At 35.5% G+C, this 16,521-nt stretch overlaps 1 protein-coding gene across 8 annotated transcripts in view; it reads right to left on the minus strand.

Annotated features, from left to right (window-relative positions):
• ATRNL1 (attractin like 1) overlaps positions 1-16,521 on the minus strand; it is a 696,391-nt gene that overhangs the window by 482,733 nt on the left and 197,137 nt on the right. For all 8 annotated transcript variants that reach the window (XR_013824301.1, XR_013824302.1, XR_013824303.1 and 5 more), the window contains exon 20: positions 12,086-12,179. Coding sequence is in view for 3 of the 8 variants with exons in the window: in XM_079900307.1 (XP_079756433.1) it covers positions 12,086-12,179 (94 nt within the window). In the remaining 5 variants the exon portion in view is untranslated. The remainder of the gene's footprint in view (positions 1-12,085; positions 12,180-16,521) is intronic.

The following is a 16,521-nucleotide window of genomic DNA, read 5'->3' on the forward strand; positions in this document are numbered from 1 at the left end:
AAATAATGGTTAGCATTTATGTGAATGATCACATTACATGATAAGTATCACTTTCTAAAAAACAGAATATAAAAGAATTCCACATTTCTAAGTGTTAAAATATAGCATTTCATTTTGTTCCTATTGATTTAAATATTTAAATATATATACATATTTTATCACAAGATATAATTTTTCTACTCAGAAGCTAAAAACAGGGACATCTAGTTGCTATAATTTTGAAATATCATAACAGATTATTTAAAACAGCTGAGAATCTGATAAATAAATTTGTGTTTTTATGAAAAATTATGTAAGTTATACATAAGGTAAAAAACCCTTGCTTTTGCTTTGTTCTTCCTCTAAAGAAACCCATAAAAATAATACCATATAATATAAACAAAATTATGATATTAAGCACTATAACAGTATTAATATTGACACCACACTTCTCAGACAATGTATCCTAAATAAACAAAAATTCAGACATGAAGGTATGGTAAATACTGAATAGAACCTGAGGAGATACAGGTTCTAGAATTGTAACGCTGTTTATGGATTTCAAAGTCCAATAATAATAAAGAGAAGTAACTAGGTAGTTGAAGACTACTAAAAACAGTAGGTTTTATTTTTTTAATGCTTAAAAGTATTGGAGAGCAAAAGAGTGAAAAATTACCAGGCCAGGATGCAGAGAAGAATGGACTCCCAGGACGTAGAATCATTTCGGGGATCCCTTTTTCGCCAATTATGAATAGGAACAGCATTTCACAGGAAAAGGATTGGACTCCAGGGCCACCAAAGGTTCATGAGTTTAGCCCCAAAGTGTAATCTTAGGTTTAAGGTCATAAAAAGGCCTTCCAGAGACTGCAGATCTACTTTGAACCATCCTTATTCCTGAAAATGATTAATGCTATGTGCCCTCAGACACAGAGCAGAATCAAATTCCCCTAAGATTTAACCCATGGTCTCATATTTTCTATAAATATATTTTGCAAATATGGTATCAGTACAAAATAAAAAAATAACTGGGCATGGAAATAGGTAAGAAAACAAGAACAGGAACCAGGAAAAACAAAGGATGATGGAAATAGAGCCATGGGAATTTAGATATTATCTAGGAAAAGCCAATGGCTTTAAAATAGCTATTATATTGGAGGAGATTACAGGCAAGATTAAAAATTTGTCTAAATTTTGTAAACTATAAAAGGCAATTAAAAACTATAACAGATTAAGAATAAGAATTTAGTCTGAAAAACTGGAAAATATAAAAACAAGAAAATGAAAATACAATAACCAAAATTAGGAACTGAATGGATGAGATTAACAGCAAATTACACACAGTGGAAAAACAAGAGTAAACTGAAAAACAGATCAGGAGAGAGTGGAAAAATATGAAGATATAAAAGTTCTGGTGTGGGCTTCCCTGGTGGCACAGTGGTTGAGAGTCCACCTGCCGATGCAGGGGACACGGGTTCGTGCCCCGGTCTGGGAGGATCCCACATGCCGCGGAGCGGCTGGGCCCATGAGCCATGGCCGCTGAGCCTGTGCTCCGGAGCCTGTGCTCCACAACAGTAGAGGCCACAACAGTGAGAGGCCCGCGTACCGCAAAAAAAAAAAAAACTGATGAGTGATTAATTTGAAACGGTGAATAATTGTGTGTGTGTGTGTGTGTGTGTATGTGTCTGTCCGGTTTTGGTATGAAGGAGATGCTGGTCTTACAGAAAAGAGTTTGGAAGTGTTCCTTCCTCTTCAATTTTTTGGAAGAGTCTAAGGATAGTTAACTCTTCTTTAAATGTTTTATAAAATGCACCTGTACAGCTGTCTGGTCCTGGACTTTTGATTGTTGAAAGTTTTCTGATTACTGATTCAATTTCATTACTGGTAATTAGTCTGTTCATATTTTCTACCTCTTCCAGATTGAGTCTTGAGAGATTGTACATTTCTAGGAATTTATCCATTTCTTATAAGTTGTCCATTTTATTAGTGTATAATTGTTCATACTAATCTCTTACAATCCTTTGAATTTTTTTGGTGTCAGTCGTAACTTTTCCACTTTCATGTCTGATTTTATTTATTTACACCCTCTTTTTTTCTGGATGAATCTGGCTACAAGTTTACCAATTTTGTTTATCTTCTCAAAGAACCAGATCTTAACTTCATTGACCTTTTCTATTGTTTATTTTAGTCTCTATTTTATTTATTTATGCTCTGATCTTTACTATTTCTTTACTTCCATCAACTATAGGTTGTTTTTTTTTTAACATCTTTATTGGAGTATAATTGCTTTACAATGTTGTGTTAGTTTCTGCTGTATAGCAAAGTGAATCAGTTATACGTATACATATATCCCCATATCTCTTCCCTCTTGTGTCTCCCTCCCACCCTCCCTATCCCACCCCTCTAGGTCATCACAAAGCACCGAGCTGATCTCCCTGTGCTATGCGGCTGCTTTCCACTAGCTATCTATTTTACATTTGGTAGTGTATGTATGTCAATGCCACTCTCTCACTTTAACTATAGGTTTTGTTTGTTCTTCTTTTTCTAGTTCCTTTAGGTGTAAGGTTAGGTTGCTTATTTGAGATTGATTTGTTTTCTGAGGTAGGCTTGTATTGCTATAAACTTCCCTCTTAGAAGGGCTTTTGCTGAATCCCATAGATTTTGGACCATCTGGACCACTGTGTTTCCATTTTCATTTGTCTACAGGTGTTTTCTGATTTCCTCTTTGATTTCTTTGTTGATCCATTAGTTGTTTAGTAGCATGTTGTTTAGACTCCACATCTTTGTGTTATCTGTGGGGTTTTTTTCTTTTGTACAATTGCCCATTAAAATATGCAGAGGTTAGGGGCACCAACCCGTTGCACAGTCAAAAATCCATGTATAAATTTTGACTCCCCCCCAAACTTAACTACTAATAGCCTATTGTTGACCAGAAAGTCTTACCAATAACATAAACAGTCAATAAACACAAAGTCTGTATGTAATACGTATTATAAACTATATTCTTACAATAGAGTAAAAAGAAAATGTCATTAAGAAAATCATAAAGAAGAGAAATTACATTTTACAGTACTGTACCCAAGTTATCAATACCATAAGTTTATGTCATCTGTTCACAAGATGAATCATCTATCAGTGCCTACATCAGTGTTGTCTTATATGGTACAAAGCACTGTAGATGTTGTATGTATTACTAACACTAGCCATCAGTAATGAAAAAATGTGAAAAAGAAATTTATATTTATTTACAAGTACAGCAATTCATGCTTTGATAACAAAAAATCAGCAATATGATTGTTTTATGGTAAAATGTAGTGTAATCAATAGGGCTGCTTCACAGTAGCTTAGCCTACACACTAATGAATGAATAATTATAAAATTTTAAAAATCTACAAACAATAAGTGCTGGAAAGGGTGTGGAGAAAAAGGAACCCTCTTGCACTGTTGGTGGGAATGTAAATTGATACAGCCACTATGGAGAACAGTATGGAGGTTCCTTTAAAAAACTAAAAATATAACTACCATATGACCCAGCAAGCCCACTACTGGGCATATACCCTTAGAAAATCATAATTCAATAAGATTCATGTACCACAATGTTCATTGCAGCTCTATTTACAATAGCCAGGACATGGAAGCAACCTAAGTGTCCATCAACAGATGAATGGATAAAGAAGATGTGGCACATATATACAATGGAATATTACTCAGCCATAAAAAGGAACGAAACTGAGTTATTTGTAGTGAGGTGGATGGACCTAGAGTCTGTCATACAGAGTGAAGTAAGTCAGAAAGAGAGAAACAAATACCGTATGCTAACACATATATACGGAATCTAAAAAAAAACAAAAAATGGTTCTGAAGAACCTAGGGGCAGGTCAGGAATAAAGACACAGACGTAGAGAATGGACTTGAGGACACGAGGAGGGGGAAGTGTAAGCTGGGACGAAGTGAGAGAGAGGCATGGACATATATACACTACCAAATGTAAAATAGATGGCTAGTGGGAAGCAGCCGCATAGCACAGGGAGATCAGCTCTCGGTGCTTTGTGACCGCCTGGAGGTGTGGGATAGGGAGGGTGGGAGGGAGATGCAAGAAGAAGGAGATATGGGGACATATGTATATGTATAGCTGATTCACTTTGTTATAAAGCAGAAACTAACACACCATTGTAAAGCAATTATACTCCAATAAAGACAGTAAAAAAAATCTTTATGGCATACAGTATTACAGTCATATTTACAATACAGTACCAAAAACACTGTTACTTTCATTTAAAAACCACTCAGTGATGATAGGCTGATATGCAGTTTCTCCAACTATAAGAGAGAGAGGCATACTGTACAGTAAGGTAATTCTTTGAAAGCAAAGTTATAAAACAGTAAGAAATCTAACACATTAATTTTATATTAATATCACTCACTTTATGCCTATGTAAGGATAGACTATCCATTTCAATACAAGTCTTAAACACAATGACCTACATGACGAATACTCAGATGATGATGATGACACAAAAATGTCTCACACAGGGGCTTCCCTGGTGGCGCAGTGGTTGAGAGTCCGCCTGCTGATGCAGGGGACATGGGTTCGTGCCCCGGTCCGGGAAGATCCCACATGCCGCGGAGCGGCTGGGCCCGTGAGCCATGGCCGCTGAGCCTGTGCGCCCGGAGCCTGTGCTCCACAACGGGAGAGGCCACAACAGTGAGAGGCCCGCGTACCGCAAAAAAAAAGAAAAAAAAGTCACACACAGTTCTTGTCATACAGTTATTACATTTTCACAGGAAAGCACTCACACATACACAAGAGATAAGTTGATTGACTATATGGCATGATGATTATTTACTATTCATTAAGTGGAAGTGGATCATCTTAAAGGTCTTCAGTCCTGCTGTCTCACGCTGAGTAGGCAGAGGAGGAAGAGGTGGAGGAGGGGTGGGGGAGGCAGGCGAGGCAAGCACACTAGTGTAACTTCACAGAAATGTACTGTGATTTCTGTCGGTCTTTTCTTGTTTTTTCATTTCTCTAAAAATTGTTTCTATACAGTACCTCTCCTCACCGTTTGCTTTAGTTTCAGCAGCCATATCACAGAAGGCTCCAATGTCATGAAAGAAGTTAGAAGTAGTCTTGAATAATCAGAACCCCATGTCAAACTGTCTACTGTCAATTTGTTTTCTGGGGCTGCTTCTTCTACATCTTCTTCCTTACTGTCTGGCACTGGTTCAGAAGCACTCAACTCCATCAAGCTGTCCTTAGTTAATTCCTGTGGTGTGGTATCTATCAGCTTTAGAATTTCTCCGAGATCCATATCTTGAAACCCTTCAACCCCCACCTTTTTTAATTTTTTTTTGTATATCCGCAATCTCTTCCACGATTTCCTGTCTCTGTCATAAATCCTGTGAAGTCAGGATCATCTGGACAGTTTTCTCCAGCAGGAATTTATTGGTTCCAGCTCTGTAGTTCTCACAGCTTTTTCTATAACACAACGGCATCTTCCAGGGCAAAATCCTTCCAGACTTTCATGATGTTCTCCCTATCTGGGTTCCCCTCCATAGCACTGACAATCCTGTGCATAGAGTACTGTGCGTAATGAGGCTTAAAGATCCTTATGGATGCCCTGATCTAGAGGCTGAATTAGAGATGTTGTTAGAGGGCAAGTAGACCACTTTGATGCCGTTGGTGTTGAACTCATGGAGATCTGAGCGTCCAGGGGGCACCGTCCGATAGCAAAAAGAACTTTAAAAGGCAGTCCCTTATTGGCAAGGTACTTCCTGACTTTAGGAACAAAGCACCAATGGAACCAATCCAAAACAATGGTTCTCGTTATCTAGGCCTTCTTGTACAATCATAACACAGGAAGCTGATATTTATCTTTTCCCTGCTAGGCTCCTGGATTAGCAGCTTTATAGACAATGGCAGTCCTGATCATAAACCTGACTTCATTTGCACAAAACAGTTGAGTTAGGCTACCCCTTCCTGCCCTAAATCCTAGTGCTTGCTTCTCTTCCTTACTACCAGAAGTCCTTTGTGGCATTTTTTTCTAGAATACAGCATTTTCATCTGCATTAAAAATCTGTTCAAGCAGATATCTCATCAGTGATTCCTTAATGGCATCTGGGTACTCATCTGCTCCCTCTCAGTCAGGAGAAGCTGCTTCTCCTGTTATCTTGACATTCTTTAAGCCAAACCTCTTTCTAAAATTATCAAACCATCCTTTGCTGGCGTTAAATTCTCCAGCTTTAGACCCTTCATCTTCCCTTTGCTGTAAGTTGACATATAATGACTTCACTTTTTCTTGAATCATATTAAAGTCTATAGGTATGCCTTTCTCACAACAATCCTGCACCCACATAAGTTGCATTTTCAATATGAGATTAAAAGGTATTATGCAATGAGTACAAGGTTTGAGCACCTTCTGGAGTAGCTGCAGTGATGGCTTCACAAATTTCCTTCTCTGTTTTTTACAATGGTCCTTATGCTGGATTCATTTGTCTTGAAATGGCAGGCAACTGCAGCTGCAGACCTCAATCTATAGTACGTATCAAGCAATTCAGCTTTTTCCTGTAGTGTCATGACTCTTCTCTGCTTCTCAGGAGCACTTCCAGTATCCCTAGTGGCACTTCATATGGGTTCCATGGCTTCATTTAATGTTTACAGTATTGCACTAAATACGATGAAAAATACACAAGAACCACGAAAGCTCACTTTTCACTATGATGTGCAATTTACTGGAGAGAAGAACTGCTCATGCAGATATGATTAGCGTCACAAGGCATTTTAAGTGGATACTCAACACTTAAATGCAAAAGTATGTGTGCATACTTCAAAAGTATGTGTGCGCCATTTTCCAGTGACCAATTATGTACTAAATGGCTTGAGGTCCCACTGGATAGAATGGAGGAGAATGTATTGTGTGTATTGATGAGATGGCATGCGTGGTTCCTCAAAGGAACCCAACCACTATTTTAACTGATGGGCTCTGGGAATCAGAGATTCAAATCAGAATCAGGAAAAGACTGAAGGATCACAATTTTCTACTAAGGCAGCTGACATCAACCTTCTGCTTATTGGTTCATGATTTTTTCTGGTGATACAAGTCCAACAATAATCTAGTTGGCTGCCAATTTAGCTCATCCCTCAGAACTCACTTAGGCATTTCCACATATCCCTGCTGACCAATACCCCCTGATGGTCATCTGGTCTTGCTGACTATTAAGGTAATTATATCTATATTTAAGAGTTAAATGTCACCACCTGGCTTCTACTGTTCTGGAATCCTGACACACACATTGTCACTAGAGAGCCCAGCTGACTGGAATCATTTTTACTGTCTATCAGGACCTACAGAGAACAGCTACCACTGAGTTCCACAGATTCCAGGGCTCCCCTTACTGCTGTACTCCTTACAGTCCTAGTGAAGGAAGTGTTCTGGAAGACCTCCAAGAAAATATAGTCAGTTAATGGGCAGTCTGATATTATGTAATACATGCATTCCAATACATCCAACTTCCTGAGTTTCTGACCCCAGTGCTCAAAATTTCCCAAGACAGTTCCAGCAACTCCCACCTCACTAACTAGAGGCAAGCATCATGTCCACACTTTAAAAAGCCGTCAGCAACTTCATGTAAACTCACTAAGATATGAAATCCTGAAATATAGAAGAGTGACGCCGTATCAGTATAGTCTCCCTTCTCCGGTCTTATATCCCATGTCCCCAGGTCCAACACCCTCACTGTGCATTCCTGATTCCTGCCTCTGCATACTTGCCAGGCTCTGCAACTTTCTGAGTGAATAAGCTATCTCTTCCTATAGCAGAGACTAAGTTTTCCCATTCATGCTACACTGAGACCTGATGCTTCTTACTGATCTGAAGACAGTAAGTAGAGGCAGGGGACACTCTGGAAGAGGACATCTTTTTAGGAAGCATAACCCTCAGGTGAAATCTTTGCACTGTGTCCAGAGAAACGGAAGCTATTCTACTCTAGCAAATGACAGAGGGCTACTTCTGTCAGGAGTGTTCAAGAGAATCTAGGATTCAGGGTTCTAAGGTCATACTCATAAGTGTCCCCACTGTAGGCCTCAAAGTCTTACTCCTTGTCATCAGGCAATGACTCTGGCATGCGTAAATTGTCATGACTGAGCCTTCAGTTTCATCTGCAGTCTGCCAACCTTATGATTAAATCCTGGGCATAATTTTCAAGATACTCTGCTCTCTGGCTATAGAGGATGAGGGTCTTTAAATGCTGTTATGAGGGCCTCTGATGTTCACATTATGCCTTGAATTGATGGAAGTCTCCTTCTTCTTTTTTTTTTTTTTTTTTTTGCGGTACGCGAGCCTCTCACTGTTGTGGCCTCTCCCGTTGAGGAGCACAGGCTCCGGACGCACAGGCTCAGCGGCCATGGCTCACGGGCCCAGCCACTCTGCGGCATGTGGGATCTTCCCGGACCGGGGCACGAACCCGTGTCCCCTGCATCAGCAGGCGGACTCTCAACCACTGTACCACCAGGGAAGCCCGATTCTCATTCTTTATGTGGAATATTGGAAAGTACAGGAAACTGTCCACTGCAGCCTTGATGAAACCCTAAAAGCCATGAGAGTTGGCAAGATGTATCGTAAGTATCTGCCACAACATTTTATCAAAGCTACTTTCACCTATTTTTATCTGATTTCCCCTTTATTTCCCACTGAGGAACATTAGTTTCTATCAGTAGGGTTGTTAGAAGGCTGAAGGAAAAAACAATTAAATACTACTGACCTTCATTACACATACATTGAAAATGACAGACATATTTTACATAATGCAAATATGGGTCACCTTCACATTGTAAATTGAGAAATTTTACAAAAATAATATGTGTTTTCTTTAAAGTCTGCATGTTGCTCCTCAAAAGTAAACAGTTTTCCTAGAGAATACCACTTCACTCATTTCATATTTATTTTTATATTATACTTTTCCATTAAATTAATTTTTAACTTACCATTTTTGAGTTCCAACTGTGTTTAGGCCAGGGCCAGAATGAGAACTTTACCTTGGCAAGATTAATAATTTGGTGTCCCTTTAAATGAATATTTTGACCCCACACTGAAGTCCTGCCCACTGTGTCTGCTATTCCCTTCCCCCAGCACACACCACAAGAAATTATCTCCAATTTTTTCCATGAACAACTGGTGCAGTTCATGTGTGGACCCACCAATTCCTCGGCCCCAGGGCCTTCACACTATTGACGATGAGCACTTGAGCACCGATTTATCAGCCACCTCAGCTGGACTCTGCTTTTAAGCTTCCCGCTGGCTTCATTCCAGGTTAGCCAGCGTTCCTGTCTCATTTCTCCCTGAAAGCTCTTGTTTCTCTTTATTAGAGTTTCGGTCATTTGGTTACCCTGTAATCTCAGTTCTCCAACACTTTCAAGAAAACGCATGAATTTGCAGTTCGCCCAGCTTTTCTTTCTTTCATTGTAAAGGTGGGAACAATGCTTTTTCCAGCTCTCTACATCTTGAGCAAAAACTGGAAACGCTATCGTTCATTTTTACTTGTTTGCTTTACTGATGTGGTATCCCTTTCTGTTTACTACATTCTATACCCAGAAAATTTTAACTCTTCCTTCAAGTTCCATCTCAAATATGCTTTGCTCACACTTTCCTTATTCTTCCATGATAAATCAATCATTCCCTTTCAGTACTCCTTCACTACTTTCTTCATTCTATTCCATTAAATAAATTTATTGAACACTTACATTGTAGTACTGATGCAATGGTCCCTAAAGAGGTTCACTTAATAAAGGATACAGGCAAGTACATAGATAATGCAAGGAAAAAATTAGTAAATAGGAAGAGAACCAATTTCAATTTGGAGAGGTTATGAAAAATACACAAATGAGATGTGATGTCTGACTACATACTTAAAGCCAAACAGAAATTATCCTGGGAAGAGGAAAGAGTTCATTGATAAGCATCTCAAATCACTAATGTATCAATAATAAATTAATATAGTATATTTTGGCTAGTGTCTCCACTGCTAGCCTGAAAGAAGCTTTAAGTAAAAACCATGTGTTAGTCATCTTCATTAAGAGTAGCAACCACTCATTTAATAATTGTTTACTGACTTGAGTTACTAGCTTTGCTTCTTAAAGAGAGCATTTTTTCCAGTATAAGCACACTGCAGGAAATTATTGCTTTAAGTATGAGGACCCTATTGTCATCACTGCCCTACACTCAAATAAATAAATTAAATTAATAAATAAATATTTATACAAATATAAATATATATTTAATATAAATATGTAAATAATATACATATATTTCTATTTTATATTTGTATACAAATAATATATGATATATATTATTATATAATATAAATCTTATATAAATAAGTAAAACAAAAAAGTAATAAATGTAATTCTATCTACAAAAACTGTCCACAAAATACCCTCTACAAATTAGTATTCCAAGTTTTCCTCTGCTTATAAAAAATTTCCCGTTTATAATAACTAGGGAAAAATGTAATTTCACCATTCAGAACTATATAATTTATTTTTCTAATATTTCATACATATGCCAAATCCTGTAACTCTGTATATATAAGCTTAGAAGCCCATGAGTTCAGTGAATTAAAATACTGTCTCTCTTACCTGGAAACAAAAATGTTTCTAACGTACTGCATCACATAACAGATAATTATTATGGATGGTTATACCATTTGTGCAGAAGTAAAGTACAAATTTAAATTGCCAGTGTTTATAATGATGATGGAATCTCACAACAAAAATAAAGTATTTGTTGCTTAAGACCAAGAGCTACTTCACAATTCATTGGGGTAAGAGAGATGCAAGGAACAGTACAAAATGAAAATGAAGGGCTCTCGTTAAAAATTTATTAAGAATTTTAATATGGCGACAGAAGAACATTCAATCAGGCATGATGCCCTTCTAAGCATGAGGCCCTGTGTAAATGCACATGTCACACACCCAAGAAGTTGGCATTACTTATGACAACCAGTATGTAGCACTGCAAAAGACTGGAGGCATCTCTCTGACTTAAAGCATAGGACTCTGATTTAATCTCATTGGTACTGAGAACAAAATAGCCTTCCTTAATAGGAATTTCCCTAAGATCTTATGCTTTGACCTCATTTTTAAGTTTAGAGACTATGGAGAAGGAATAAAAACTGGTTCTGCTCACCTTCTCTTGAAAACCTATGATACCTCAGTGACTAGTCAAAGATGTAACCATCTAACTTGAAATGTTTAGGATAATTCTATTGTAAATAATGTATTGTTCTAAATAAAAACAAACAAAAAGATCATTTTCCATGGCTAACATACCTCTTTGGATATAAATTTTTACATATAGTTTTGGAGAATCTTTTATTAATTTTTAAAATAATTATATAATTATTATAATCAGAATTTATGGTTTATGTCATACAGCACATTATACCTAATATAAATGTAAGTGCATATATACAACTCAAAACTATAAAAATGATTTTAATATATGAAGAATATGAATAAGAAAAAAATTTAAGTAACATGAAACAACTACTTTTTAAAGTTACTCCTTTTGGAGGTAGGTGAGAATAACAACTAAATTATAAAAAGACAAAAACCACTCATAAAACTACTGAAAGCAGAGTAACAACAAGAGTGGGTTCATGTCTAATGAAATAACAGAGAAAAAGAAGATAAGTATAAAAAACCACTTGCAAGGCCTAAAAGACTATAATGATCAGAATTAATAATAAAAGATTCAAAAGAAGGAAATGCATAGAAACACTGGATTTCAGTTATTTAACAAGATATAGAGAACAATTATAAAGATAGCAATGGAGGTTTGATATATATTTTTCCAGAAAAAATAAGAATGTTTCTTTTTATCAGAGAGATACAAAAGACAAATATTCTTTGGGCTCTGTTTTGAAGGCTCCACAAAATTGTCATTTTAAAGGCTTAATTTTTTATGAAAATTGATAAAATGCAAGTAAACATAGCTTACAATAATACTGGTTGCTCAACTAACACAACACTAAACTTAAAATGGAAAACCTGTAACAATTAGTTCTACAGCATAAATTCAACCCATGAAAGTTCTAGAAAGTAATGTTTACTTACAATTGGCATTGATCACCTTTTATTCCTTTAGTTGTGCAGAAACATTTTCCTGTGTGCATATGACAAATATTTGCATGTCCACTGCATGTACAAGCTGTAAGTCAAAACCAAAATGATATTGAATATTCCCCATCACAAACATGTGCATCACATTTCAGGGAAGGTTGTATTATCTTATTTGTAAACCATCGATTATCCTCTTGCCATCCAAAAACTAGGGTTAGCATACAAGTTATTTTTAATTAAGGGGAAGTAAATTCACTTATTTAAAAATTTTGTGAAACTCTTCAAAGTCTTTGGGGTATCCTGAAGTCTAGTGTGGATCCAAGTATTTATCTCATCCTTCTTTGGACTTTTTTCCATTTCTAATTTGGTACATCTACTTAATGAAATGAGTTTCAAAGAGCATAAGATCTTTGGAGTCAAACAGCTCAGCTTCAAAATGTACATCTATAATCACTAGCTATGTGACCTTGGGCAATTTATGTAACCTCGCTAGTCTTAGTTTCTTCGTCTTCAAAAGGAAAAAGGAGCTCTCAGGACTTAGTGAGAATTAAATGAGATAATGTATTTTAAATTCCTAGCACATATCAAACACTTAATAAATGCAACTATTACTTCCACTACTTTTACCACTGCCAACAATAAAAAAATATAATTTTACATATTGTATAAAAAAGCATATCTGTTTATTTGCCCAAATATCATCCTTTTCTGAGATCATTCTCAGTTTTAGTATTCCAGAATACTACCTGAAACATTCCATAGAATAACAGTTACATATAGTCAATTTGGTTCATACTGAACTCATTTCATTCTCTTACTTTGCATTCCTTTGTTAAAGATCAGCGTTCCAATTATTCAGGACACAAATCTCACACTTTATTGTGCCCAACATCCAATCAGCTGGCAGGTTTAGTTTCTACATGCAGGATCTTTCTTGTATCTGACCTCCTCCTTTCCACTATGATAACACATCATTCAAGTCCTGTCACTCATGCTCTCTTACTGACACCAATACATTACATAACTGATCTTTCTGCCTTCCGTATGGCTACAACTTATTCTCCAATCCTGAGACATATTCTCAAGAGATAAGGCTGATCATGTCATCAGCCCTTTCAAAAACCTTTAATGAGAACTACTGTGTTCCTGCACACAACCAGCTAGTTAAACCATTCTATTGATAAAAATGAAATAATGACTTCATTCCTGATTTTCATACACATTTAAAAATAAGATAATGAGTCACTGATTTTGATCAAAATATTTTAGAACACTAAGCTTATTAATTGTTTATGATTATTTGCTTTGAAAAAACACATAATTAATATAAAGTAAATATATACAACCCTACACACACATAAAAAATAAATTTTGGTATTAGGTAGATTATTTAAGAAGCCAGGTTTTCTTTGCTAAAAGAGACTTCTACATAAAAGTGTGGGTTTTCTTTCATAAAGACTATTAATAATCTTCCTTTAAGTTTGTAGAATTAACTATGGAAACACAACATGTGAGAATTTTAGAAATGAATGACAAGATGCAGAAGTGCAAGGAATAAAGGAAATTATCATGAGCAAAAAAGGGACTCAGATATACTGATACCATGTAACTTCATAAATAGTGAATGCATATACCATGGTATCTTTTAATATTAACTTGCCGTTTCACATTAATATTATCTTGTATTCAGAACTTCACTAAAAAACAAATGATGCACATTAATATTTTAAAACTTGGGTAAACTTATTTACCCTTTATGGCAGAACTAGATAACAGTCACACTTGCAGCATTTCTTTAAAGAATTATCAATGTATAGTAGCTTTAATAATTTCTGAGACAGAAAAAAATATTGTGTTAAAAAATACCTTTTAGTGAAAACTCATTTTGAGAGAATTCCCTTCTGGTGCTACAGTTCAGGCTAAAATGGCACAAATGTATTTTAAATTCAATTGTTTAAAATTTATACTTCATGACGGTACTGAAATCATTCTGTTGTTGTCAGCGTTTGAGGTTATCTTTTTATGCTGAATAAGCACCTATAAAATCATCATACTGTGGCCTTTTGTTTGGTAAATTTTATATGATGATGATTTTATAGCCTAGCTATACATTACAGGAACATTATGAGGTCACATGGTATTTCTGTTTCCCTATAATATAAATTTGCAATATCAACTTGTAACTAAAACTAAACAATAAGGATAGAAAAAAAGATGCTATAAGAGTTATTCAAATAAATTGTATATAAAGGATATACTTTAGAAAAGGAAATCAAAAAATAGTCATTGGCAGTACTTGTTTCCAAGTCAGTTTATGTGCCTCCGTCCTTTAATTGCTATGTCATTGCTATCTGTCACACACAAATACAACAGCTTCTGGGAGTTAGGAGATCATGTCCACTTAATTTCCTTTATATACTTCTAGCGTAATTATACTTGATATTTAGTAGATATATTACATTAGGTTTCAAATATAGTAAGAATTCTGGCAAAGACAAATGTTCAAATAGCCACATGACTTAAAATTAATTCTTCAAACTTATATTTTTATTTACAGCTCTAAGCCCAAATAGCCATCATGTGTGGTTTATGAAAAGGGAAAACAGAACATAGCTGTTTCCCTTTGATATAAATAAACATGAAATGTTGATACCAATAATATCTTAGCAATTTGGTTTTTCTCACTAAAAACTCAAAAATTACAACTATTGCCATGTATTAATCTGTTGCTGAGAGTATGATTTTGTTTTCTCCTGGAAAGATGACAAGTCTCATAATTTAAAATGTGTCATTTGACTTACAGAGATTATTTTGTTTACTTAGGATACTGGGCACCCATATTTGCCTAAATAAAGAGTACATGAGAAATTAAGAAATGATTCTTTCTCCAATAAATAAAGCACAGTGAAACTCAGTTATTCAGTCCTTGTTCCAGTATTTGTTGAATGCTGTTGGGTGAAAGGCACTGCTCTAGAACTAGTCTGAGAATATGATGGTGAACAAGAATCTAGAACTTAAGGACTGGAACTGCCAAGTAAATGGTACTGTTTTAAGGATTTAAGTTACAGGTTGGAAAGTCATAAAGTGCCAAGAGGGCTATTAAGATTCATATTTTATATTTCAAAGCCATCTAACATATTGAAAAATGAGGAGAAACTCTAACCATCTGTTTTAAGGGTCAGTAAACTATATCCGTGAGGGCAAGTCCTCACTTCCTATTTTTTATGGCCCATAAGCTGAGAACGGTTTCTACATTTTCAAAGTATTGTGGAGAAGAAGAAGGAGGTGAAGCTGGAGGAAAAGGAGGAGGAACAAGAGGAGGCAGCAGCAAAGCAGCAACCATACCTGTACCTGGATCACAAAAAATAAAATATTCACTACCTGATGCTTTAGAGAAAAAAAAATTGCCAACCCCTGACCTATAACCACAAAGCCTGGAAACACATAACTTGTCAGTTCTTCATTCTGACTGAATGTTCAAAACACAAATCTCATTTAAAACAAACAAGGTTTTGGTTTTTTCTTTTTTGATAGAAGAGGGTTAAGCATAAGCACTGAAAATATTTGACCAAAATAAATTTCAACCCAACTCTTCTGGAATTGTATTTTTAATACCTTGTGTTTAGCTTTGATAAAGAATAACTTTAGTCATATTTCATTTTCTAACTCTAGCAAGATAAATTTCTTGAACACGCCTAATGACTACCATTAAAGTTTTTAAACGCTTTAAATTTTACTTATTTCTTTAATCTGAAGTTTTCATACATCTAAAAAAAGTAGAGCAAAATATTAATACCCTGGGCTACAGATGAGGCAAGAATGACACATATTATTAGAATCTATTCACAAGCCAAACCTCAATACCAATGAAATACCAGGCATTTTTTCCCACATTCAGTTCTACCACCAAAAATTACTACTTGCCTTAAGTTCAAATTCTTAAATTCCAATTTATTGAATTTTTATTGCATCTCTTTTTAAATCTGCAATGTTTTCAATGAGATTGTTTTTAAAGGTTGTTTTGAATAGTTATTAATCAATGAATCAAATCATCTGAAAAAAGTCGTTGAGTATTCATTATGTTAAAAATATAAAACATGAAGTAGGTTAATGATAAGAACAATATTTTGCAACCATATATGACTGCACTATTTCCAAAGTACTTTCACACACATTACCTATTCAATCTTTACACCATATGTATTATACTCATTTGATAGAACAGCCTCACAGAAATGAAAAAAAAAAGTCCACATTTATACATCTAGTAAGTAGTAAAGAGTTATATCCTGAGATTCTTTCAGCTTCTTGATAGACGATATATATGTGTGGATGGCACATATAGGTAACATGTAACATTCTTGACCATATATGCTTTTTAATTTCAAATATATAATGTACTTTTTTAACAGTTTGAAAGCTGAAACTAA

Source organism: Stenella coeruleoalba, assembly GCF_951394435.1.
Source record: "Stenella coeruleoalba genome assembly, chromosome: 16".
NCBI classification, from domain to species: Eukaryota; Metazoa; Chordata; class Mammalia; order Artiodactyla; family Delphinidae; genus Stenella; species Stenella coeruleoalba.